Raw genomic sequence first — 24,134 nt, 5'->3', positions numbered from 1 at the left:
TTCTTCCTCTCTCTCTCTCTCTCTCTCTCTCTCTCTCTCTCTCTTTCTCTCTCTCTCCATATTTGCTCTTCTGGTAAATAGATCTCTGGGAGTTTTCATACAAAGACTTTTTCATACCCAAAGTGATGATGTAGAGGTTAGAGCTAAGACACAGGAAAGAAGTCATTGTCCATCTCTTCACAAACAGATTGGTTCTGAGATAAATAGTGGCAAGGAGGTGCTGATGGTCAAACAATGGACCTACATTATCTAATGGTTCCTTCCTTAGTTTGCTTCCTGTCCAAATGAAAACAACTCTGTCTTCTTAGCTTTAAGATAGGCTTCCCAATTTCCCTTTTCCCCTACAACATGGGAACAACTCATGCTTTTTGTGTGAGTACCACAGAGTTGGGGCATATACTCTAGGCAGAGCGCTCTGTGTAGAACATTAGGCTGGTAATGGTGGTGCCTGAACAGGATTAGGCTCCAAGCCACCATGAAAAGAAACCTTAAGGGGCTTGAGAGATGTTTGAGCTGGTGGTGTGTTTGCCTCAAAAATATGAGATCAATTCCTAGAACCCACTTTTGGGGGAGAAAAGAAAGCCAGTCATGATGGTGCTGCACTCCTGCAATCCCAGCGTCGAGTAAGCAGAGCCAGCAGGATGCGCAGGGCTTGTTGGACAGCAGACAATTTGGTGTTTGGTGAGTTCCAGGGCAACGATAGACCTTGTCTCAAAAGAAAAAAAAAATAGTGCTTGAGAAACAACATCTGAAGTGGTCCTCTGACATGTGCACACACACATATGTACACACAGAGCCATGTGTGTGTGTGTGTGTGTGTGTGGGAGACAGCTTAGTTTTATGACATAGAGGAGAATTCTAACGGTAACATGCCCTATTTTAGTTGGTCTGTTAATAAAAGGAATTAAGAAAAATTAAGGGCAGTATGACAAGAGTTTGGTAGGGAGCCATCGCTTAGATTTTAGAGACACCACTTCTGATCTGAGCATAGGAGTGATGATTTGCTATGGCCAGGTTCCCACAGTCCTGAGAATTAGCTAAGCCCATGCAGGTGCCCTGAGGGGTTCCGGCGCCTGAGAATTAGGGACCGGGAGCCTTTCCTCTGGATCGGAAAGCCCCGCAGTTCTCACTTGGTGGAAGCTTTTGATGGGAAATGTTTATCGATTTGGAAGAATGGCATTATTCTTCCAAGAAATTGGGCTGCAACTCTTCCTTCAATCTTCCTATTGTTGACTGTTCAAAGCTGGCCTCAGGGGATCCTGCCAGCTCATTACACTGTAGAGCGCTTGTCTCCTCCGTTTGTACCAACACAAACCCTTGCGGTAACACAGATGGAACCTGGTGAATTGTACATCTTAATTTTCAGACAGCAAAGCATACTCGTCCATTCAAAAACAGTGTCCCAAGCTCCAGTTTTTCCTTAGGCAGGGATAAGATGGAAACCTAGAACAGCTATGTCTGAGCCTGTCGTCAAAGGCTGGCCAACACCTGGCTCAGCCAGCAAAATTTGGTAACAGTAACCAACTTGCTGGTCTTGGGCCTTCTCCTGTCCTTCCCCAAGTCTATCTAGGATCTCGGTTCCCTGGTTCTCTGTCCATGGCTACCCAGGATGTCTTCAGGCCTCTACGTAGCTGCGGAGAGGTCATGTGACATGGGTGTGGGTGGAGGGAAGTGCACGATGGATTTAGGGAGGACAGATCCTATCCAATCTTATCTCCTGCTCATTCCGGGGCAATGTCCAGTCTTTCCTAGGCCTTTCTTCCGGAAGACGCAGGGCTAGCCACGGCAGTGTGTTCCACTTCCGAGCACCCAGCCAAGACGTCTCATTTCCTGACGGGATCTTGGATGACGGTGTCTTTCACGGAGACCAGGGAAGCCGTCGAAGTTCCATATTGCTGGGCAGGGGTGCTGGGCAGGCAGGTCCTCTCCCCAGGAGCCCACTGCCTCAGTCCCCCAACCCTGGCCCTAGACATGGAGAAGAGGGACAGCGTGGAGTGCCCACTGGTGAGCTTGCCGCTGGAGCGCCTGAAGGCCCGGTGAGTTCGCGCATGCTCCATACTCTGACAGACTCCAGTAGAGACCTCTTGCCCATAAGTACTGAACGTCTCTAAGGAAGGGTCTTTAACAGCATCTGTCCCATGCCTCCCACCCACAGACCCAGAAAAGCCACAGGGGTTGTCTGAGGTGGAGGGCGTTTTCTATTTGTTCTGCATGCAACAGTGCGGTTGATTTTTCCTTTAACCTCGTGTCTATTTCTTCTTGGTGTTTCCGTCCCTATGGCCATCACTGCTTTGGGATGGTCCCAGGTGCTCCTCTGACGAGGACAAGGAAAACAAGGGACCCTTCTATCGAAGCCTATGACTCTGGGCAAACTGTCCATGGGGTTTGACACAATTCTAAGGGGTTCTCAGGACCGATCTTGGAAGAGGTGCGGTGACCTTGGCTCAATGCACAGAATGAATAACTCATTAAATGGCACAGACTAGGGACAGGAACTGCCAGGCTCCTGCTCCTTAAGTCAATATCCACAGTGGGCATCCCCAGGATGCCTTGTTGGGTTGGGAGGTGCAATTTAACTTGCGATCTCCTCCAGTATCACCAGCGATGCTTCTGCAACTTCCACATGCTCCCACTGGCTACCAGAGATACATATGCAGAGGCTTGTAAAGATGCACTGTGTGGTTGGTTCCACTGGCTCAGGATTCCAGGAAGAAGCAGATGGCCTGCTTCAGGGGCAGGTGGAGGGATTGGTAAAGTGTTCACAGAGGTGTGGGCTGGGCTCAGGGAATCAAGGGGCAGTGAGGGACCCTGAGAGCAACAACAGTGAGGAGATGCTGTATGCCCAAGCTGAAAACGTCAGCGAAGGGCCCTGAATCAGAGCTTGTCAGGATCCATGGCTGAGGGACCTGTGGTCTCAGGCAGAGAATCACACTGCTGCCAGATGAAGGGTACAGGGTACAAATAGCCACTCCCCAATCTGTGTGTGTGTGTGTGTGTATGTCTTTGTCTCTGTTTCTCTGTGTCTCTCTGTGTCTGTGTCTCTCTTTGTGTTTCTCTGTCTCTCAGTGTATGTGTGTATGAGTTTCTCTCTGTGTGCCTCTTTGTCTCTCTCTGTCTTTCTCTGTGTGTATCTCTCTGTGTGTGTCTCTGTGTCTCTCTTTGTCTCTCTCCCTCTCTCCCTTTCTCCCTCTCTCCCTCCCTCTCTCCCTCTCCATCTGTCTCTGTCTTCTCTGTCTCTCTCTGTGTCTCTCTCTGTGTCTCTGTCTCTGTCTCTGTCTCTCTCTGTCTCTCCTTCTGTTCTGCTTCCTGTTGGCCGAGCCTGACTAGAGCCATGGGTTGACAATTTTGCTCAAGTTGCCCTCTCTGGACACAGAGCCGGGAAGATAGATGAAGAGTGTGTCTCTAGAGCAAATGGAATCTCCAATCCAGAGTCATAAAGTCACAGCCAGGCTGCAGGGCTCTCTGGGAAGTGTTGTAATGCTATGCACGGGAAGATCTTGCCCCCAGAATTCTCTCTGATCCTGATCACAGCAGCCGTCTTAGTTCTTGGGAGCCAGCAGAAGACATTGCATGGAGAACAGCCAGAGAGAGCAAAGTCTGTTTGTAGCAGGTGAACAGCGAGGTAGAGAATACACCATGCAGATTAAGAGCTATCTGAGCCACACAGTGACAGCCAGCTTCAGAACTTAGTGAGTCCTGGACTGTGATTCTCCCTCATGTCCAAGCCTGGGCAGTCTGAGTGGTTTTCTTTCTATAACAGGTAGAGGTGTTCTTAGACGTCGTCTATACATGATTCACTGTGTTACAATTAGATGCATTAGATTTAAGAATGTGGATAAAAATGTGAGTAGCCACTATGTTGGAAGTTTATTAAGGGCAAAGGGCATACCTTGGTGTGCTTCTCGGGGAGAAGGTTAGGGGAACCAACCAGCGCCTGCTAAGGCCTGCTTCGCTGTTTTCTCCGGATCCCGGTCCTTCCTTGTATCTTGTTAGCTTGGCTGCCTCAAACCCCAGCTGAGGTGTGGGGTATGTAAGGGTACAAACCCTCTATTTCTCTTCTCCAGTTCTCCTGACCTTGCCATTTGAACCCTAATGTTTGTTTGAACCCCAGAAAATGCCTCATGCAGCATTTTGTCACTGGGATGCACCCCTCACTCTCCTGTATCTGTTCCTGGGACAGTCACGTTCTTGAGTGTTCAACCTTGATTCTTTCTGGTGAAACTACCCAGCTAGTGCAGGGTGACTCTTTAAGGCCTTCTACATCGTGAAAACCTATGTTCAGTTGTCTTTAGCAAGATCCCTAACTTTCCAAGCCTCTTTGCCTCCCCTGGGGCTTGGCAAGCTCATTCTCCAAATAAACTCAAATTGTATTGGCTGGGCCCATACCTTCCAACCTGGGCACTGTCTCCATCCTGCCTCTGTGTGCTGGTCCTCATAGCTGAGCTCCTAACCTGATGTTCAGACACCATCCCTGTTTCTCCAAGCTTTACCTCAGGCTCCTGGCTTCAAAGTGCAGCTCACAACTGTGTGGGAGCAGCCAAAAAGAAGCTAAAAGGCCTCCTGGTCTTGCCGCTGACGCCCTCACGGTAGCCCTGCTTGTGTCCCGACAGGCACTGGATGCTGCAGCACAGAAGAACTTCCTGTCTGCGGACTACTTGAATGAACCTTTCCGAGCACAGAGGGCAATGAGTGTTGTCAGTATTATGACTTCTGTCATTGAGGGTGAGTGTTGCTCATGAAAATCCCTGTCTTCCGTGCTGTGATGAGTCTAAGCCGGGCCAAGGATCTCTTTGTGGCCTGAGATCCATTCTTATGCCTTAGGCCCCCCTGGCTCCTTTACTAACAAGAGAGACTCCAATGAAGAAGTGGCCTGGTTCACTTATTGGAATTAGCATCTGCTTCATGCATGCTCACAACTAGATTCTCGGAAATATGAGACAATGTCAGCCACCTCCCGGGTGTGTGAGGAACTCAAGTCTTTCGTTTTGGGGCCTGGCAAAGTTATTCCTCATGTTCTCTGTAGCTATAGCTTTCATTATTGAGACTTCATTTCTGTCTTGAGCTCTTATTGTGTGCCAAATTTAAGTAAATTAGCCAATCCATTTCACCAAATCCTTTTCAATTCTGCCAACCAAATGGGAGCAGACTCAGTTTCCTGAGGGAATATGTCTATGATCCAGCTGAGAGTAGGAGGGAAACCAGGAGAAACTGGCTCATGGCCTCCTGTACACACAAGTCCCAAGACAGCGAGTGTGTCCTCTCTGAGTACAGAGGCTATTCTATCCCAGTTATTACTTTACTACAGGATGGGCAGAATCTCATCTTTGACAAATCCCCTCCCTGCGTACCCACTACAGAAGGCCCCGACAGCTCCAGAGGCTGCACTGCACAAATCAAATAGCTTACATTTTCAGCTATTCCTCAGAACTTAAAAAAAAATTATTTATTCAAACATCTGTTGGGCATCTGTTAGACATCTGGCATTGCTCCAGGAGCCTGAGATTTGTGGTGAGCAAGATATATACCTGCTGTCATGGGCTGTGCACCCTGGAGACAGAGCTGATCAACACAAGTAGATGTGGAAGCAGTGACAAGGGCTGGGAGGGAAAGTAAAGTAAGGTAAGGGACAGTGGGGACTCTGACAGGGCAGTGTAAGACTCAGGATTCTGGATTCTAACAGGGCAGTGTAGGACCGGGCGGTAGAGAAAGGGCAGCCTCTCCGGGATGGCCAGAAATCTGAGTGGAGCGAGGGAAATCAGCATGTGAAAGCCATGAGAGAAACATCCTCAGGTGTAAATACCAAATAAAGTTTCCAGGGATAAGACAGAAGCTGGGCATGGTGGTGTGTCCCCTAAACTCCAAACCGAGGAAGACAGAAACATGAGAAGTGGGTTCTAGACTGGCCAGGGCTAGACCACATGACCTTGACTCAGAAAGAAAGATGGGTGGGAGCAAGAAAAATGTGAAGGCAAGCACATCGCACTTGAACAGAGAAAGTCTTAGAGTGGAGAAGACCGCCGGACTGAGAACATGGATCTGGAGCCCCCGTGCCTGGGTTTGCACATGAGCTCTGCCATGTATAGCAAGGTTATGACTTTGGGGTTCTCCTGGCTTTCTACACCTCAGTCTTCTTACTGGTGAAATACTGTTAACTGAGAAATGCCTCGCAGCATTTTGTGAGGTTGGATAACTTAGGTCTAGTCTGCAGCATCCACGCCAGTTACCACCTTCCGTTGTTCAGGCTGAAAGCCCTCGAGGGCGGGAGATCCGCCTCCTCTGCTCACACCTGGATCTCGGTACCCAGATAAACAGCATGGCGCTTCGCAGGCGCTAGCAAACAGTTGCTGAGTTCATGGTGAGTGAGCCTGAGACCCAAAGGAGACATTTGGAGGGTGGTGCTGATTTGTAATGAACTGAACAGCCGAAAAGCTAAAATGAGAAAGGATCCGACATCTTAGGGTAGGAAGGAGAGAGGGCTTCAGGAGTGACAGGAAAGTCAGGGGACAACATATTAAAGCTGAGTAAAGCTAGTAACCGCTAGCTTAGGCTAGAGTTTCTGAGCGTAAAGTGCGTCCCATTCTCTAGCTGGGTGCTGCATCCATTACGGGGTTCATGGAGTGTGCCTCATACTGTCAGAGTCACGACGGGATCTACAGGACCACTTCCTTCAGGGCGACTGCACCAGAAAAGGTTTGGCTCAAACCAATAGGAGCATGACAGTTCACTTAACTCAAGGCCTGTGAGCCATCCAGGCTTGGCATGCAAGCTGAGACTTGACAGTCATCCAAACCAGAAGGCCAGAGTCTGACTCGCTGCTGTGAGCACAGCTGTTATCGCACTTAGCAGGAGAGGACGGCATGAGACAAGTTTCTAGTGGGGTGTCGAGTGTCTTGGAGACATGCAGGATACTAAGAGAAGTGGAGGGAGTTTTGCCTGGGGTCAGGGAAGTATCCTGGGCAGACAGATCCTAATGCAGACATTTAAAAGCCTGAGCTATCGGGAACATAGACATCAAGGCAATGGGGGTCTCAGAATAAGGCAAGGAAAGCAGTCTGGGCCCAGATCCACAAGACTGCACCCCACTAGACTCTAGCGGACATTGGGTTTCATCCAAGAGCAATGGGGTTGGCACTGAAGGGCTGGATGCAGGAGAGCAAGACTTGGATTTCATATAAGTTGTTCTGATATTGAGAGGATGGAATGTAAGTGGGAAGGTGCCGGCAGGGAGGGCAGGAGAAAATCAGGTGAGGGCTGGGGTGCTAAACTCTCAGTGGAATGAGAGGCAGCGGGGATGATAGAGAATGGAGGAGGATGGCATGGATCTCTGGGAGTCACGGGATTCAGGACTGCATGGCACACATGTGGTTCTGGAACAAGCAACTGGAGAGGTGCTGGTGCAGTGACCAGTGTGAGCATTGTAGGTGCAGTGACCAGTGTGAGCATTGTGCAAGGGCCTCAGAGGAAAGACACGAGAAGGTGCCCAGGATCTGGGACATGTTGGATGTGAAGTCCCCTGGGGACATCCAGGTAGTGGTGTCTGGTAGGAAAGCTAGCTTCGTGCTAATGGTTCTGGAATCCAGATGAGGAGAAGGACCTACAGCTATATCTTCCATAACGCTCTAAAGACATGGTGGTTTTGAAAAGATACAAGAAGATGAGGCAACATCAAGGAGAATTAAGGCAGAGTCTCAGGAAACTACAACACATCATGGTTGCTCAGAAGAGATGGCACCATTAGAGACAGAATAAAAAGATGGAGACATCAGAGAGAACCTGGAAATGGAGAAGAGACAAGGGCCCAAACTCCTTCAGGGAGAATAGAAAGAAAGGTCAGCAGATGCAAAGCTATGGAGATGTCAGGCGATGTGCACTGGGGCTATAGTCACACAGAAGTTTTTGGTCTGCACAGGGTCTACCCAGGATCATCAAAGCAGACAGGGAATTAGCTCAGTGGGTCAAGTACCTGCCTTACAGCATGAGGACCTGACTTCAGATTTCCATCATCTGTGCTAAAAAAAAAAAATAATAATTGGGCCAACTGCATTTGCCTGTAACCCCGTATTGGGACCAGAAATAGGGGTCACCCAGGAGCTCACTGAACAGTTGGTCTGGCCTCATCAGTGAACTGAGTGTTCAATCAAAGGCTCTGTCACAAGGCAACAGGCACACTCACTTGCACTTTGACATGCATGCATCAAATGCACAACATAACACACACAAACACACATATGAACTCATACCATTGGTGCATCTGCATAGGCATGAATGTACATACTGAAAAAGAGAAAGAGACAGACAGACACACAGAGAAACAGAAAGATACATACAGAGACAGACAGACAGACAGACATACACAGAGACAGACACACAGACACACAGAGACAGACAGACAGACACAGAGAGATACATACAGAGACAGACACAAAGAGACAGACAGACAGACAGACAGACAGAGACAGACACATATAGACAAACAGACACACACAGAGACAGAGAGACACACAGAGAGGCAGACAAACACACAGAGACATACAGAGAGAGAGAGAGAGAGACAGACAGACAGACAGACACACACACACACACACACACACACACACACACACCAGGATCATCATAGCTAAACAGTAGCAGAGAACATACATGAAGAATGAGAGGTGAGAGGATAGAGATGCCTTGTCCAGGACTTTTCCTGTGAGCATGGATTGAGAAATGGAACAGGACAGTGGGGGCTGAAGGACACCTTTGCAGCTTCTGAGAATGGGATCTTTGAGCATATCGACCTGGGATGGTCTTAGAGCATGGGAACAGTGGAAAGGATATAGAAGGACATTAAAGTAGATTCTGGAAGTGACAGGAGAGGGTGCCCAAGTGGAGAATGTGGCCTGTTATCTCAAGGGAGAAGGACACACCTCCTAAGAGGAGGAACTGTCTTTCCAAAGACTGCTGGGAAGGAGGCGTGGCCATGTTCAAGGCTAGCAAGGGTGTGATTGCTCTGGTTTCTGTGTTTCTCAGTCAATCAAGATCAGCCATGGTAGCTATAGAGCTGAGGTGGCTCTGTTGATAAAGTGCCCACTGTGCAAATATGATGACCTGAATTCAGATGCCCAGACATCTATCTGGTCACAGCCCTCTGAGCCTATGACCTCAGTACGGGGGGTGGAAATACCACATCCCCAGATCTTAGATCCAGGTTCCTGGGGAGACCCTGACTTAGAAACAAAAAGGCGAATGAGGAAGGCACTAACATTGGCCTCTGGCTTCTGCAAGTGTACACACACACACCCGCACACACACACACGCTCACACACACACACACACACGTGCACACACACACACACACACGCACCTCTTGCCCGTTGTGCTTCCTGCAGGACGGTCTCTGTAAATGTCCTCACCCAGCACTGGCTCTCAGGCTTCCTTTCGATGCCAAAACAGGTCCAGGGAAGTCCACTTTCCTTCCAAATAGGGATGCTTAATTTTGCTCCCAGAACACGCCAACTTCTGTGCAAAACTATGCTCTGCCAGTTTTGACATCTGTAGTTTGAAAAAAAAAAAAACAACTCACAGTGGGTTATTAGCACAGCACGGTAGTGGAAATAAATAGTCTGGTCTGTGGAAGAGAAATGGACGTGTACATGAGAATATATGGAAACACCATGATAAAAACGCCATTCCTACTTCCTAGGAAAACCAGGTCATCCTATCAGTATTGCTGATATAAAGAACCAAAGATGGGGCGGGGGGGTGAGGTGAGGCATACCAATACACTCCTCAGCCGAAACAGACTGCAAATGTACTAAAAGTCGACACGAAAAATAGCCAGGCTACAAAGAAAGAAGAGAATATGGATAGGTGTTTTATTAAAACCTTACCGTGAAAGAGGTTTCATGTGCAAAATGTGTGTGAAAGGAAACATGGGGGAAACACTCACGTCAGCTGGTGTGTCTATCTCTACAACGTATGGCACACAGTAGAATTTATAGACAAGCCCAAAGCTATGAAATCACCTTCCATAGGGATGGCCCCAATTACATATCCAAGCAGAAATGTAGTGGAGGAGGCTTCGGGGATGAGCCCGGGGCTCTAGAGAGAGATCGGAAGCTGGACATGTAATTCAGGAGCGATCTGCATGGAAGTGGTTTTGTAGGGCCATGGGGTCCAATAAAATTACCTAGGGGAAGATGAATCAATGGAGCGAAGAATGCTTGCTCTCACCAACAGCTCAAGCCAGGGGAGGAAGGGAGCAAGAAACAAAAACTGAGAAACAGCAGCCCTGTGAGGAGAGAGAAACTAAGGCATCATCCTAGCCTGGCTCATGAACGCTGCCAGTGCTGTGGGAGGCAGGGCAGGGGGAAGAGCCAGGCACCAGGGGCGTGTACCTAAGTCAGAGGGGCACAGCTTCTCCTGATCCTATAGACATGGAGACCCAGTGGTGGGAGGAGGAGGACGAGGGGAAGAGGGAGGGGGAGGGGGAGCTGTTCCATGAATGATTTTGAATTCTGAGGAGATAGAGGGATGCCCATGAGCATAGATAGGAGTCTCGGGCTGTGGGAGAGCGGAGGAGTGAACTCAGAACTGATTGGATGAAGGCCTGGATTTCTGTCTGATTTACACATGGCATTTTTCTTTAGTTTTTGTCATTTTTAAAATTATTTCTTATTAATAAGATAAAAACCATACTGGGTCTCACTATGTGCTGAATGGGGTAAATGGCTCAAGAGGACCCATTGCCTCTGCAGAGTTTCTGGGCAGGGATTGTCACAGGCTCAAGGATGGCCTCGGTAAGGTTGGGTGTGTGTGTGTGTTGTCCAACCACGGTCAGCTGGCCAGGTTAATAAACCTGAGTGAATACATAGGGTACTTTGCCAGAGGAAGGAGAAGATGGATGAAAGACTTGAGTGCGTCTGCAAAGGAGCCAGGATGGAATGGGTGTGAAATCTAAGTGGGCTAAGTTGAGAAGTAGGGATGTCTCGTATGAGCAGTGGGTAGTAAAAAATGAGGGAGATGAGGTCAGGCTCAGCCAGAGCCTTGCAAGTGTGGGGGCCTGAGTTCAATCCTCAGATACCACACAGTGAGCAGCCAGCGGAGGCAGTGCACACTTAGAATTCCTGGTTAGCAAGGCAGAGATCCTAGGACTTGCTGGCAGGCCAGCCTAACCTACTTAGTGAGTTCCAGGCTAGACTGTCATCTCCAAAGCACGCTGATGCATGTCTTTAGTTCCAGAACTCAGGAAGCAGAGGCAGGGGCAGGGGTAGAGGGATCTCTGTGACTATGAGAGCAGCTTGCTCTACAGAGTGAGTTCTTGGCCAGCCAGGGCTGCATCAAGAAACCTTGTCTGAAAGAGACAGATACAGAGAGACAGAGAGACAGAGAAACAGAGACAGAGAGACAGACAGCAAGACAGAGACAGAGACAGAGAGAGAGAAGAGAAAAGACATGCCAACAGTCTGAAGGACTGGGTGGGTGGGTGGATTGCAGTGACAGGAGCAAGGGGGGCTGAAGTGAACCTTGAAGGTCATGGGTATTGGTATGCCAGGGTCTAGGTCATGACCACAGGATGGGGGTCCAAGGTGACATGTGAATGACAGCTGCCATTGACTCCCCTGTAATGCAGAGCTGGAAGAATCTAAGCTGAAGTGCCCACCCTGCTTGATCAGCTTAGCCCAGAAGTACCTGATCTGGGAGTGCTGCCCCAAGTGGAGGAAGTTCAAGATGGTGCTCTTCGAGCTGGTGACTGACCCCTTCGCAGAGCTCACCATCACCCTGTGCATCGTGGTGAATACCGTCTTCATGGCCATGGAACACTACCCCATGACAGATGCCTTCGATGCCATGCTCCAAGCCGGCAACATTGTGAGTGAGCCGGCCATACTGCCTCAGCCATCTCGTGGGACATTGGTTGGGTGGCTCCATGCTCTCACGGGTGGTGCGCTGGCGTGCCTCTGAGAGCGGAGAGGCCGAGCAGTGATCAGGAAATATGGAGCTTGAACTCAGGAGGTCAAAGCTGGGAGAGCCAAGCTAAACTGGAGGGAGATACTTCAATGTCACTTCCCCATCAAAGACAATATGTGGAGTGTGTGCGTGTGAGCTTGTGTGCATGTGTATGTGCATGTGTGTGTATGTTTGTGTTTATGTGTGTGTACATGTTTGTGCTTATGTGCATGTATGTGTGTATGTGCGCATGTATGTGTGCATATATGTGCATATATGTATACATGTGCATGTGTGTTTGTGTGCATGTGTATGTGCATGCATGTGTGTGTATGTTTGTGTTTATGTGTATGTGTGCACATTTGTGCTTATGTGTGTGTATGTGTGTATGTATCTGTTCATGTTTGTGCTTATGTGTGTGCATATATGTGTATGTGATCTTAGTCACATGCTATTTTTTTGTGACTTACTGCCAACTGAGAACTACCCAAGCACTTACTCCCATTATACCCATTACACAGATGAGGAAATGGAGGCATGAAAAGGGTGTATTGCCTATTCAAGCTTATGTAAGCTAGGATGTGGCTGAGCTGGCGTTTTTACTTTAGACTTACTACACATTTTAGCTGCTGAACCAGAGTAACTTTTGTTGACATAATTATATGGTGAAGTGTATCCTAGCAGTTACCGCTTACTCTGCACCCACCACCACTGGAATGGAAGAGCAGATGCAGGGGGGATGCCTCAGCAGGTAAAGAACTTACTATACCCAAGGACTGGAGGGAGTTTAGATCCCAGCAACCATGCAAGTTCAAGCAGGTTGGTCCACCTAATATTCCAGCACTAAGAAGGCTGACATGGGAGACCCCAGAGCGAGCTGGCTATGGAGGGCAGCTGAATAAGTGAACTCTGGGTTCAAATGGAGACCCTGCTGCAACGTGTAAGGTAAAGAGTGATTGAGGAAGGCATTCCGTCCATATCAGCCTCTGGGCTCTACATAGACTGATGCACGTCCATGCACACACACGCGCGTGCGTGCGCACACACACAGAGAGAGAGAGAGAGAGAGAGAGACAGAGACAGAGACAGAGACACAGAGACACAAAGACAGAGACACAGAGAGAGAAGAAATGGAAACATGAGTTCTTTTGTGTCTTCTCTGAATGTCAGTGGCTCAGAAATTCCCATCTACAGTCCTCAAGAACAGACAAGAGGATCTGCTGTTTTTTTCCTCCTCCATTTTCTCTTCCTTCTCCTCCCCTTCCCCCACCTCTTCCTCCTCCTCTACCTTCTCCTCCTCCTCCTCCTTCTTTAATGTTGTTTTTAGACAGGATTTTGTTGTATAACCCAGCCTGGTTTCAACCCTGAGATCCTCCTGCCTCAGTTTCCTGCAGGCTGGGGTTACAAGCATGTGCCACCACACCCAGCATGCTTTGCTATCTTGCAAACAAACTATTTTTCTTGCTGCCCTTGTCTTCATGTCCCCGGGTAGAGACCTCACGGCAGTGAACACTTGTTCCCACCCTCAGGTCTTTACCGTGTTTTTTACAATGGAGATGGCCTTCAAGATCATTGCCTTCGACCCCTACTACTACTTCCAGAAGAAGTGGAACATCTTTGACTGTGTCATCGTCACCGTGAGCCTGCTGGAGCTGAGCGCATCCAAGAAGGGCAGCCTGTCTGTGCTCCGCACCTTCCGCTTGGTAATGTCTTCTCTTGGCCACTTGGGAAGCTCCCATTCAGGCTCAGGAAAGCTGACCCCTGGGGGACAGGCACTGTGTGTCTGGGGACTCTACCAGTGGTTCCCAACACCCTTCCTATTCTCATGGGAGCAAGGCAAGCCATGGTTCTGAAGAACCTAGAGACTCAGTTTGGCAATTCCAGTTTTTCACTGATGTAATGTGGGGTGGTTGATCTCTTTGTCCCTCCATCTCCTTGTTTGTATCAAAAAGGGACTTTGGAACAGCATTCCATTCTCTTACCAAACAGCAGCCCCAGCAACAACGTTGGGACATTTCAGCCAACATTTTCTGAATATGTGGCTAAGCCATAGTACTACCTAGGCTCTTGAAATAATAAGATTCATTTTATGCTCCCAACCCTGAGAGACTATTGCTTTTAAAGTCCTCAGGATGAGCCAAACTGAGACACACCATCATTAAATGATGAACTCAGTGTTTGTCGAACGCCAGGACAGCGAGCTAGTGTCTGACCTGGAACTCAAATCCACGTTGCCTGACTGCTGAGTCTCAGCTCCGTCCCCCCTCAAAAAGGCCTTCCCTTATTTCTTGGTTGCCCAATTCAGAGCCCAATACTGCACCCACAAAAGCCTGCCTCCTCTTAGCCTCCACAGGCGCCTCTCCAAACTCAGCTCCAGGGCGCCCTCTACTGGAGGCATTCCTCCACTCAATCACTGGTCTCCATGTCTGCCCTCCACACCACACAAATGCTTCCATCAGCCACCTGTAAGTGAGGTCACTATTGAGAGTCTGAGGTCACTGATGTCCTCAAGTCCTCAAGCCATATGGAGTATTCTTGGCATTTGAGTGACTCCTAGAAGCCAGCAAAAGACAAACTTGAATAGCTAGGGTGGCCATTCCCAGGATACGCCATAACATAAAAAAAAAAATGACTGAAACTGGCGTGTTTGTTAGCAACTAGAGCCAGTGGACACTGTGTCCTTTGGAGGCTCAACCAGGTCTCCCCTGTTCTTGTGAGAGGGAGGCAGGGGAGGGTCTCCTACACACCTAACTTCTGATTGTGACATGCAAGTCCGTTCACAATCCCCTAACCGCATCCTCCAATCTCGCGTGCAGGCTCCCTTCCATGTTCCCTACAGCCTGGTGAGATTCCATGCTCTGTCAGCCAGTATTACATTATCAACAAAAACCCAGCCCCTTCCCTTCACCCCGCAGCCGGAGCTGGCCCTGAGCTGTGTGCATTCCTGGGTGAAGAGACACAGCCGAGACGATCACTTGGGTTGTTTTAGTCTTCAAAACTGGTTTTTTTTTTTTTTTTTTTTTTTTGTTTTTCGAGACAGGGTTTCTTCTCTGTGTAGCCCTGGCTGTCCTGGCACTCACTTTGTAGACCAGGCTGGCCTCGAACTCAGAAATCCGCCTGCCTCTGCCTCCCAGGTGCTGGGATTAAAGGCGTGTGCCACCACGCCCGGCTTCAAAACTGTTTTAAGTCAAGCACATCATACCATCATACCTCCCTATAAGCACCCCCCCCCAAACCAACAGTTTCTACTCTCATGACCACCTTCAACTGGCAAGGGCCATTTGTCACAAATAGTTCCTCAGTGGAGTCCCCTTGAAGTCCTTGTGGCGATTGTGAGGCTCCAGCAAGCCCCGCCCCTCTTCTCTCTGCACTTTCCTCAGCCACAGGCCTGGCCACCCATCCTCTGCCTCAGACACCTGTTCCCAGGTCTTCACCTGGTTTGGCTGGTCTTGGGCCTTCTGGGCTGACTCATCCCCTCTTCACAGAGGGCCTCCCACACTCCGGTATCTGAACCTGGCTTCGCTCGTCAAACCAAGCGGCTCTTTTAAGATTATAATGCCATATCCCGAGAATTCATAGGGCTAAACCCAGGGATTTCCTTTCTGCCATCCTACCCCAGACACTAAGCACAAGCCGTCTATAAGGAGAGACTCAGTAAAAATGTTGGGATTGGTTGAGGAAAGGAAGGAAAGAAAGGAGAAGAGAAGAAATCCCATGTAATTCCTTTTGCCCTTCCCCGAATGCCACCACCCATCTTGACGTGATTTAAGGTAGGCTCTGCCACTCTATCATTGTGCCAGTACCATACCATCTTAGTTACTGCAGCTTAGAACATGTCTGTGCCTGTAAACACAGTCGCCTGCTGTGGGGGTTCACTTTCTTTGTCAACTTGACTGGATTTAGAATCACCAAGGAGATACACTTCTGAGTGTGTTTGTGAGGGTGCTTCAAGGAGGTTTAAGTGGGAAGGGAGCACTCGCCCTGCCTGTGAGGGGCAGGTGGAGGGTGGGGCAGACAGAATAAAAAGAGGGAAGCTGAACTGCAGCAGCCCTCTACACCCCCTTCCCTGCTACCCTTCCCCCTCCCCCCGCCCGCTGAGGACTCTGACATCACTGCCTCCGTGCCTTTCCAGCATAATGGACCATGTTCCCTAAACTCTCTTAAGATTCTTCCTGCTAGGTATTTGATTACAGCCGCGAGAGGAGTAGCCGATACACCCACCTGGTTTTACTCTAAGAATATCCTGGCCCCTGCACTTCCGTTACGGCTGGAGAAACCAGCTATGTCCACAGCAACACAGACACAAACTCTTGAGTCTTCTCTTTATCCAGACTGCAATAATCTAGCCGTCGATTTAGGAAGGGATATAAACTCTGCATTACATAATCCTCTGACCTACAGAGGCAGTAGTACCCTCTATGCCTAGCTCGGTCCCTCGAGTTTTATAATTTTCCATCCTTTTCTCCACACAGATCTTACATATTTTGAAATAGTCTTTGCTAATTTTAACTAGCATTTTGATAGTCAATATCTTTGAGCCCAGACGTCCCCTTTCTTAATTCTGATGATTCATCCATAGAGTCTTTTAGATTTTTCAACATGATCATATCATGTGCAAACAATACATTTTGTTTTTCCTTTCTAACCCCCATGCCATTTGATTCTAACTATGTGACCACACTGGCTGGGACATCTAGTACCCTGCTAAAAAGAAGTCTTAATAACAGCCAGCCTCATTTTCTTGGCTGCTAAGAGATACTTTCAACATTTCAACAAGTCTGACATTTTTGCAGGTTTTTCTTAAATGAAAAACTTATCCTGAATAGGTCTTTAATTTTACCAGACTATTGTTCTGCATGTAAGATAATCACATTAATAATTAACAAAGATGCATTGCATATTTCAAAGCAGCACAAGGGAGAATTCTAAGTGTCACCAGAAAGAAGTGACGAACGTTGAAGACAACATGCATGCTAATTACCCTAATTTGATCTTACACATTTGGACACAAACAGAAACATCGCCTCCTGTCCCTATATGCATAATTTTTTCATGTCAGTCAAAAAGCAAAAACATCAGATTGATTCTACCCCTAAAAGAAAAAGGAAATCACATTAAGAGAGCCATGTAGGGGCTAGGGAGAGGGCTCAATGGTTAAAAACATATGTGGCTGGTGTAGAGGACCCAAGTTCCGTGCTCAGCATCCCCATTAGGTGGCTCACAACCTCCCGTAATTCCTGCTCCAGAGGATCCTACACCCCCTTCTGGCCTTTGCTGGCAACTGCATCCGCATGCCCATACCCGCACAGACACACACGCACACACATTCACACACTCACAGTATTAAAAAACAAAATCGAGTTTCTGTTGCTGAATCTTTACATTCGTAGAGTAGACCCAACTTGTTTGTGGTGCATTTTCAATAAAATAAATGTTTAATAAAGGGCTATACAGAGAAACCCTGTCTCGAAAAAACCAAAATAAATAAATAAATAAATTTAAACAAACAGAAAAGGTCAATTTGCTAATAATTTGTAAGTGTGAGTTTTTTGCATCCATTTTGATGAGTTGGCCTGTAGGTTTTTAAAGTTTACATAATCTTTCCCAGGTTTTAGTATTGAGTATACATGCAAAAGCTGGGAAATACCCCACACACACACCTTTTTTTTTTATTGCAGAATCTCCGTGTGGTTTTGGAATCATTTGCTCCTTGGGCGTGTGGTGGAGCTTGTAGGGAGGCCATCTGTGGGGCCAGGACTTTCCTTAGTGATGATTTTTCCGACGTTCTGAAGTGAGTCGGACTTTATTTCTCAAGCTGGCTTTTTGTAAATTGTTTTGTCGCGGATTCGGACTTTCCTTATCTAGGTGTTCGGCGTTACTGACGTGAAGTTGTGGATGCCTTCTTCTCTTTTGTTAGGATCTATGTCATCAGTGTCTGTGCTGTCCCGTTCCTGGGGATGGTGGCAATCGTTAGTTTTCATCCGTTTTGTTGAGAGCCATCGATTTAACTCACTTCTTCAAAGAAGCAGCTTGCAGCTCGCTGGTTCTCACCACATCATTGATGTTTTCCGATTTCAATTAATCGTGCGTCTTATCTTAATTACATTTCCCATCCTGCTTTTTTTGTTCTCCCCTAGCTTTTTAACATATAATTTTTGGTCTATTTTTTCTTCTATAATTCATGTAAGACTTCTACTTCCTTCTAAGGATGGCTTTAATCTGTCAGATTTTCCTTGTTTGGTTCTAAACGTTTCCTAATTTCAACTTTGATTCATCCTTGGACTCCAAGGTTAATCAGAGGCTCGGTTCTTCATCCCATAGCATGTGGGATCTCTCGTTTGTGCTGCTGGTGGGATCTCTCGTTTGTGCTGCTGGGTTCTAGTTCCGTTGTATTCAAGTCAAACAATGTATGTTATAGATTTTAAGGCTTTTACGTTTTATCTATCTCTTCTCCTTGGCTCGGTATATCAGAAATATTCCCACACACTTACCTACGATGTGTCTGCTGCATTTGTGGGCTGCAGCACTGCAGCGCTGCCTCTGTGCTGCGGGCAGAGGGACTTTGTGACACGCTGCATTTTATATCCCGGCTTCTTGTTGTCTACTGCTTGTTATAGTAATTACTGGGAAAGTGGTGCTTAAAAATATCTCCGCTATGATTATGGTGTATCTGTGCTTGAGTGGTTCTGTCTTGAGTCTGGATTATCAAGTGCACACATATTTTAAGTTTTATACCTTCCTGGTAATGACAAACTTTTATTATTAAGAATAATAATAAAGCCGGCCAGTGGTGGCGCACGCCTTTAATCCCAGCACTTGGGAGGCAGAGGCAGGCGGATTTCTGAGTTCGAGGCCAGCCTGGTCTACAAAGTGAGTTCCAGGACAGCCAGGGCTATACAGAGAAACCCTGTCTCGAAAAACAAAAACAAAAACAAAAACAAAAAAAGAATAATAATTAAAAAAAAGGTCTATTTTCCTTGGCAATAATCTTCTGGTTTAGAGTTTTCCCAGTATGTTGTATCTATGCTTCTACTCATAGCCTTTATGCGTCTCTTGCAAATCACATGCAGGCTGATTCGGGTCCTTACTCAGCTCTGGCTACCCAGTCTTTAAGTTCCAGCCAAGGCACTTAGCCCGCTCACTTCATTGTAAATACAGGTAGATTTGGATATGTATCATTAACTTGATCTACAGCTCACCTTTCTTTCTGCTTTTCTCCCTCCTCCCTTCCCTTTCCCCTACCCGTCTTTGAATTATGCCCCCCCCCCCCATTTACCGATTTAGAAGCTAAATATCCTGCTTTTGCTGTTTGGGTAGTTAATTTAGAAATTAGAGCATCAATAGTTAGCTTAGTCAAAATCAAAACTTGGCAAGGCTGTTTACTTTTCTCCCAGGACAACATTTTATAACAATGATCTGTTTCCAACTTAACAACCACATCAAGCATTTTAATTTTATATCTTTTTTTTAATTGGAGGCTATACTCAGTGATAGAGTTCTTTTATAGCACGCACAAGGACCTGGAATCTACCCCAAGCTCCTCAAAAGATATATACCAGTAAGTAGAGAACGGGAAACCTCAGTAACTGGATCCAGGGAAGTTCTGTCTCTCGCCAATATTAACAGTCCAATGCTGGTCCCATGGCTTTGGCTGGGCTCCTGCAGAAGGGATCTTGCTGCACCTGAAGATGACCTTGCAGCCTTCAAAGTGTGCCTCCCACTTATGGAAAACTGGGCAGCAGGGCTTTCTAAGTCTGGAAGCTCATGGTCTTTTCCACTCAGGGCTTCTGGTTTACTATGGAATATCATTCCATCACACATGTAACTGGCTGTCGGTCTGCATCATGTGGCACACACGCCAAGCTCATGCTCTGTCCTGATTCTCAATTCTTCCCTTTCCTGCCCCAGGCCTTTCTTCTTCAAGAGTAATAATGCTGAGTCATCACTAGTGTGGTCTTGTCTTAAGGGCTTCTTTTCCTTAGAAAATAGAATCCACTTTCACTTCCCAGAGATGTGATCTCATTGCCTCATGTTGGTTATTAGAAGTGTGCTTTCCCAAATCTTCAAGGAGCTAAACTTCTGGATTCTGTTCCCTTTCATTTCTTATAAATTAGTGAGGTATTTGCACATAGTATGTGCCTGTCTTAGAATGTCGGGACAAACATAGGTAACCACAAATTGATACTCAAATACAAGATATTTCCTTTTGGTTTGGTTTTTGAGACAGCGCCTGTGTAGAGCAGGTCTCCAGCTTGTTCTACAGTTGAAAATGACTCAGAACATCTGCTCCTCTATCCTCCACCACCCAAGGGCTAGGATTATGGGTGTGCTCCACCACTCCTGGTTTGTGAACTACTGGGGATCAAGCCTAGTGTTCTGAGCATGCTAGCCAAGTGAGAGACAGACAGAGAGAGAGAGAAAGAAACAGAGAGAGAGAGAGAGAGAGAGAGAGAGAGAGAGAGAGAGAGAGAAGAGGAGAGGAGAGAATATGAAGAGAGAGCAAGAAGAAATATGAAAATAGAGAGAAATATGGAGAATAGAGAGAGGGGAGGGCAGAAAAGAAGTTTAAGGAGAGAGAGATTGGCTTCTCATCAGTTCTAGTGAATAAATACCACTGCTGCTCTCAAGCCTGTTTCCCTCAGAGTGAAGTGTTTATATTAATTCTGATTGATTAATTAAAGAAGTGGTATATTAACGATAGATGAATATTCAACACCTACCAAAATAATTGTTTGTAAATGGTTGCATGAGTGTGGGAAGAGTTTCTTCCGTCATAATGCTAAGCTAGACAAAGACTGCAGAGGACAATTAGCTGAGGGACAAAGGTGATGGCTGTGGGAGTGCAGACACAGGGCACTCCTGGCCTGTACTGCTCACTCGGGCATCAGCAGGAGCCAGCGGGCTGCGGCCCTTCACCCCCAGAAGTGGACAAACTCCCTAATGTGTGCTGACTGACTGGCTGAGAGTCAGGAACACAAGTGGGTAGATCTTGGTTGTGGTTTATTTTGTCTTTTATAAAGACAAAAGGTAATAAAAGATGACTCCATTCATGTCCTAGATTGAGGAGTATACACCATTCGCTTCTAACCTTACAGATTAATGATGGCAATCACCAGTCTCCATAAGGAGATTCTAATGGTAATGTCTAACCCTCCTACCTCACTTAAGAAAACTGCACATTTTCTTAGTGAATTCCAGTTAAGGCAAACATAAATGCCTAACATAGATAGATAGATCATAGATAGATAGACAGACAGACAGATAGACAGACAGACAGGTTGATTATAGATAGACGATTGATAGACAGATATATAGATATAGAGGTATGTCAGGTGCCAATACCTAAGCCTGCCCGTGTCTCCTAGCAGGTGTCCCATCCACACTCACTGACTGGCTTGTCGACACTGGAGCCTGTACATTTCTTTCTGGAGAACTAGAGTATTACACAAATTTATTTTCAAATGTTAAAGCATCTTTGTGCATGGGACTCCTCCCTTGTTGTAGATCTCAACTTAAGTCTCTCTCTCCCCTCCCCCTCTCCCCCCTCCCTCTCTCCCTCCTTCTGTGTGTGTGTGTGTGTGTGTGTGTGTGTGTGTGTGTACGTTTACATAGGCACTTATGTCTGTGTGCTCATGAAGGGGCAACTGTACACATGTCTGGGCTTGTGAAGGCAGAGGTCAGAGGTCAACATTCCCATGTCTTCCTCAATACTCTCCTCACTTCTGCCCCCCCCCTTTTATTGACAATACATTTTTTTTCACACATAATAAATCCTGATTGGTTTCCCCTCTCTCGACTCCTCCCAGTTCCTTCCCACTTTCCCTCCCATCCAGATCCACTTCCTTTCTGTCTCTCATTAGAAAACAAACGGGCTTCTAAGGAATAATAATAAAACATAAGAAAATAAAATATAAGAAGATAAACCAGAAATATCTCACTGGAATTGGACACAACAAGCCATGAGCCCGCCCCCTACAATGAAAAGTTTGTCTTCATCCTATCTCAGTCACTGACTGTTAATCCCACAAGAGAAGGGGCCCCACCACCTTTCTCCACATATCCCACAGACCAGTTAGCTACCATGCCAGGCATGACTAGACTTCTATAAGGCGAGGGAGTTGGCTGATCAGTCCCAGGGTGCATTCTGGGTCTATGAAATCATACTTCGTGTTTCAGAGTTAGTGGCAACAACAGATGCTATCAACTGTCCCAGGATAAAAATGCCCCAAAAATACTGACCAATGTGTGTCCAATGCAGTTGACTGTGCCCTAAGCAAAGGAGGCTAGCCCCTCTCCGGGTCTTGAGGCTGTTCTTATTGTGAGCTCCAGGTACAGCTAAACTCACTCACATCAGAGGTCAGCTCTGTATCCAGGAAGGATCCGGTCTGTGGCTGTGAAACGGATGGCAGACAAGCCTCACTAGTGTGAGGCCCTGGATCTGCCAGTTGGTGGAGTACATTTCAATTTAGGGACCACTAGAAGGTGATCAGAGCTCTGAGTGATATGTAAAAAGAAAAGTCTCCACAAACAGCCTCTTTCGAGCCCCACCCCAAACTCATGAGATGTCTTGGTGCTTGTCCCACAAGCTTGGCTTCCAGTGAAGACTTCAGTTATGAGATGGTGAGAAAAGACCTGAGACAGCGTCTCTTTCCACAGCTTCGGGTCTTCAAGCTGGCCAAGTCCTGGCCCACCCTGAACATGCTCATCAAGATCATTGGCAATTCTGTGGGGGCCCTGGGCAACCTGACCTTCATCCTGGCCATCATCGTCTTCATCTTCGCCCTGGTGGGAAAGCAGCTCCTCTCAGAGAACTATGGGTGCCGCGGGGATGGCATCTCCGTGTGGAATGGTGAGAGGCTCCGCTGGCACATGTGCGACTTCTTCCATTCCTTCCTCGTCGTCTTCCGGATCCTCTGTGGGGAGTGGATCGAGAACATGTGGGTCTGCATGGAGGTCAGCCAGGACTACATCTGCCTCATCCTCTTTTTGACAGTGATGGTGCTAGGCAACCTGGTGGTGAGTGCTGACCCCTCACAGGTGAATCACAGGCCGGGAGGCAGCCCCGCCAGTGATGTGTTCACTATATAAGGATGAAGCTCTTAAGTTCAATCCCCCAAAACACATGTTTTTTTTTTTTTTTAAAAAAAGCCAGGCATGGCAGCACCCTCTTGTAACCCCAGTACTGAGGAGGTAGAGACAGGTGGATCCCTGAGACCTGCTGACCACCCGGCCTCTGTTTAGTGAGTTCTGAGCAAACAAGAGATCCTGTCTCAAAAACAAGCTAGATTGCTTCTGAGGAATACCAGCAGGGGTTGTCCTTAGGCACCCACAGACACACACTCACACCCACAGGCACACACTCACACCCACAGGCCCACACTCACACATACACACACCAACACCCACAAGCACACACTCACACATACAGACACACGCTCACACATACCCGCTCACACCCACAGACACACACTCACACATACAGGCATATACACACTCACACTCACACCCACAGGCACACACTTACACATACAGACACATACACCCACAGGCACACACTCACACATACAGGCACACACTCACACATACAGGCGCACACTCACACATACAGGCACACACTCACACCCATAGACACACACTCACATATACAAATACACACACCCACAGGCACACACTCACACATACACACACCAACACCCACAAGCACACGCTCACACATACAGACACACGCTCACACATACCCGCTCACACCCACAGACACACACTCACACACACAGGCATATACACACTCACACCCACAGGCACACACTTACACATACAGACACATACACCCACAGGCGCACACTCATACATACAGACACACACTCACACCCACAGACACACACTCACATATACAAATACACCCACAGGCACACACTCACACATACAGGCAAATGCTCACATACAGGCACACACTCACACATACAGGCAAATGCTCATATACAGACACACGCTCACACATACAGTCTTGAATGGTTGGAGTGCCTTCAAACTTACCAAAGCCATGTGGGCCACACCCTGGGAAGTGTTCATGCTTCCATGCAGCCTGGCTTTCCAGGAGTGAGCTTGAAGACAGAGTAGGAAAATTTCCGTCCAGCATTCTTTAGCTGAGGGACTCAAGACTGGAGAGTGACTTTCCAAAACCCTAATTTACTTAAAGCCAAGAA

The 24,134-nt window shown here is 47.4% G+C and overlaps 1 protein-coding gene across 4 annotated transcripts in view; it reads left to right on the top strand.

The window, feature by feature from the left end:
- The window catches only part of Scn10a (sodium voltage-gated channel alpha subunit 10), a 108,901-nt gene that overhangs the window by 57,060 nt on the left and 27,707 nt on the right, over nucleotides 1-24,134 (top strand). For 3 of the 4 annotated variants that reach the window (XM_021173168.1, XM_021173166.1, XM_021173167.2), the window contains 5 exons: nucleotides 1,743-2,036; nucleotides 4,611-4,722; nucleotides 11,615-11,853; nucleotides 13,461-13,634; nucleotides 22,588-22,947. In XM_021173168.1, coding sequence (XP_021028827.1) covers nucleotides 1,743-2,036; nucleotides 4,611-4,722; nucleotides 11,615-11,853; nucleotides 13,461-13,634; nucleotides 22,588-22,947 — 1,179 coding nt within the window. The remainder of the gene's footprint in view (nucleotides 1-1,742; nucleotides 2,037-4,610; nucleotides 4,723-11,614; nucleotides 11,854-13,460; nucleotides 13,635-22,587; nucleotides 22,948-24,134) is intronic. The other variant, XM_021173169.2, reaches the window with a different exon arrangement.

The sequence above is a fragment of the Mus caroli genome, chromosome 9 (genome assembly GCF_900094665.2).
Source record: "Mus caroli chromosome 9, CAROLI_EIJ_v1.1, whole genome shotgun sequence".
Classification (NCBI taxonomy): Eukaryota; Metazoa; Chordata; class Mammalia; order Rodentia; family Muridae; genus Mus; species Mus caroli.
Note: the sequence above shows the minus strand (reverse complement) of the source record. Positions and strands in the feature narration are given on the sequence as shown.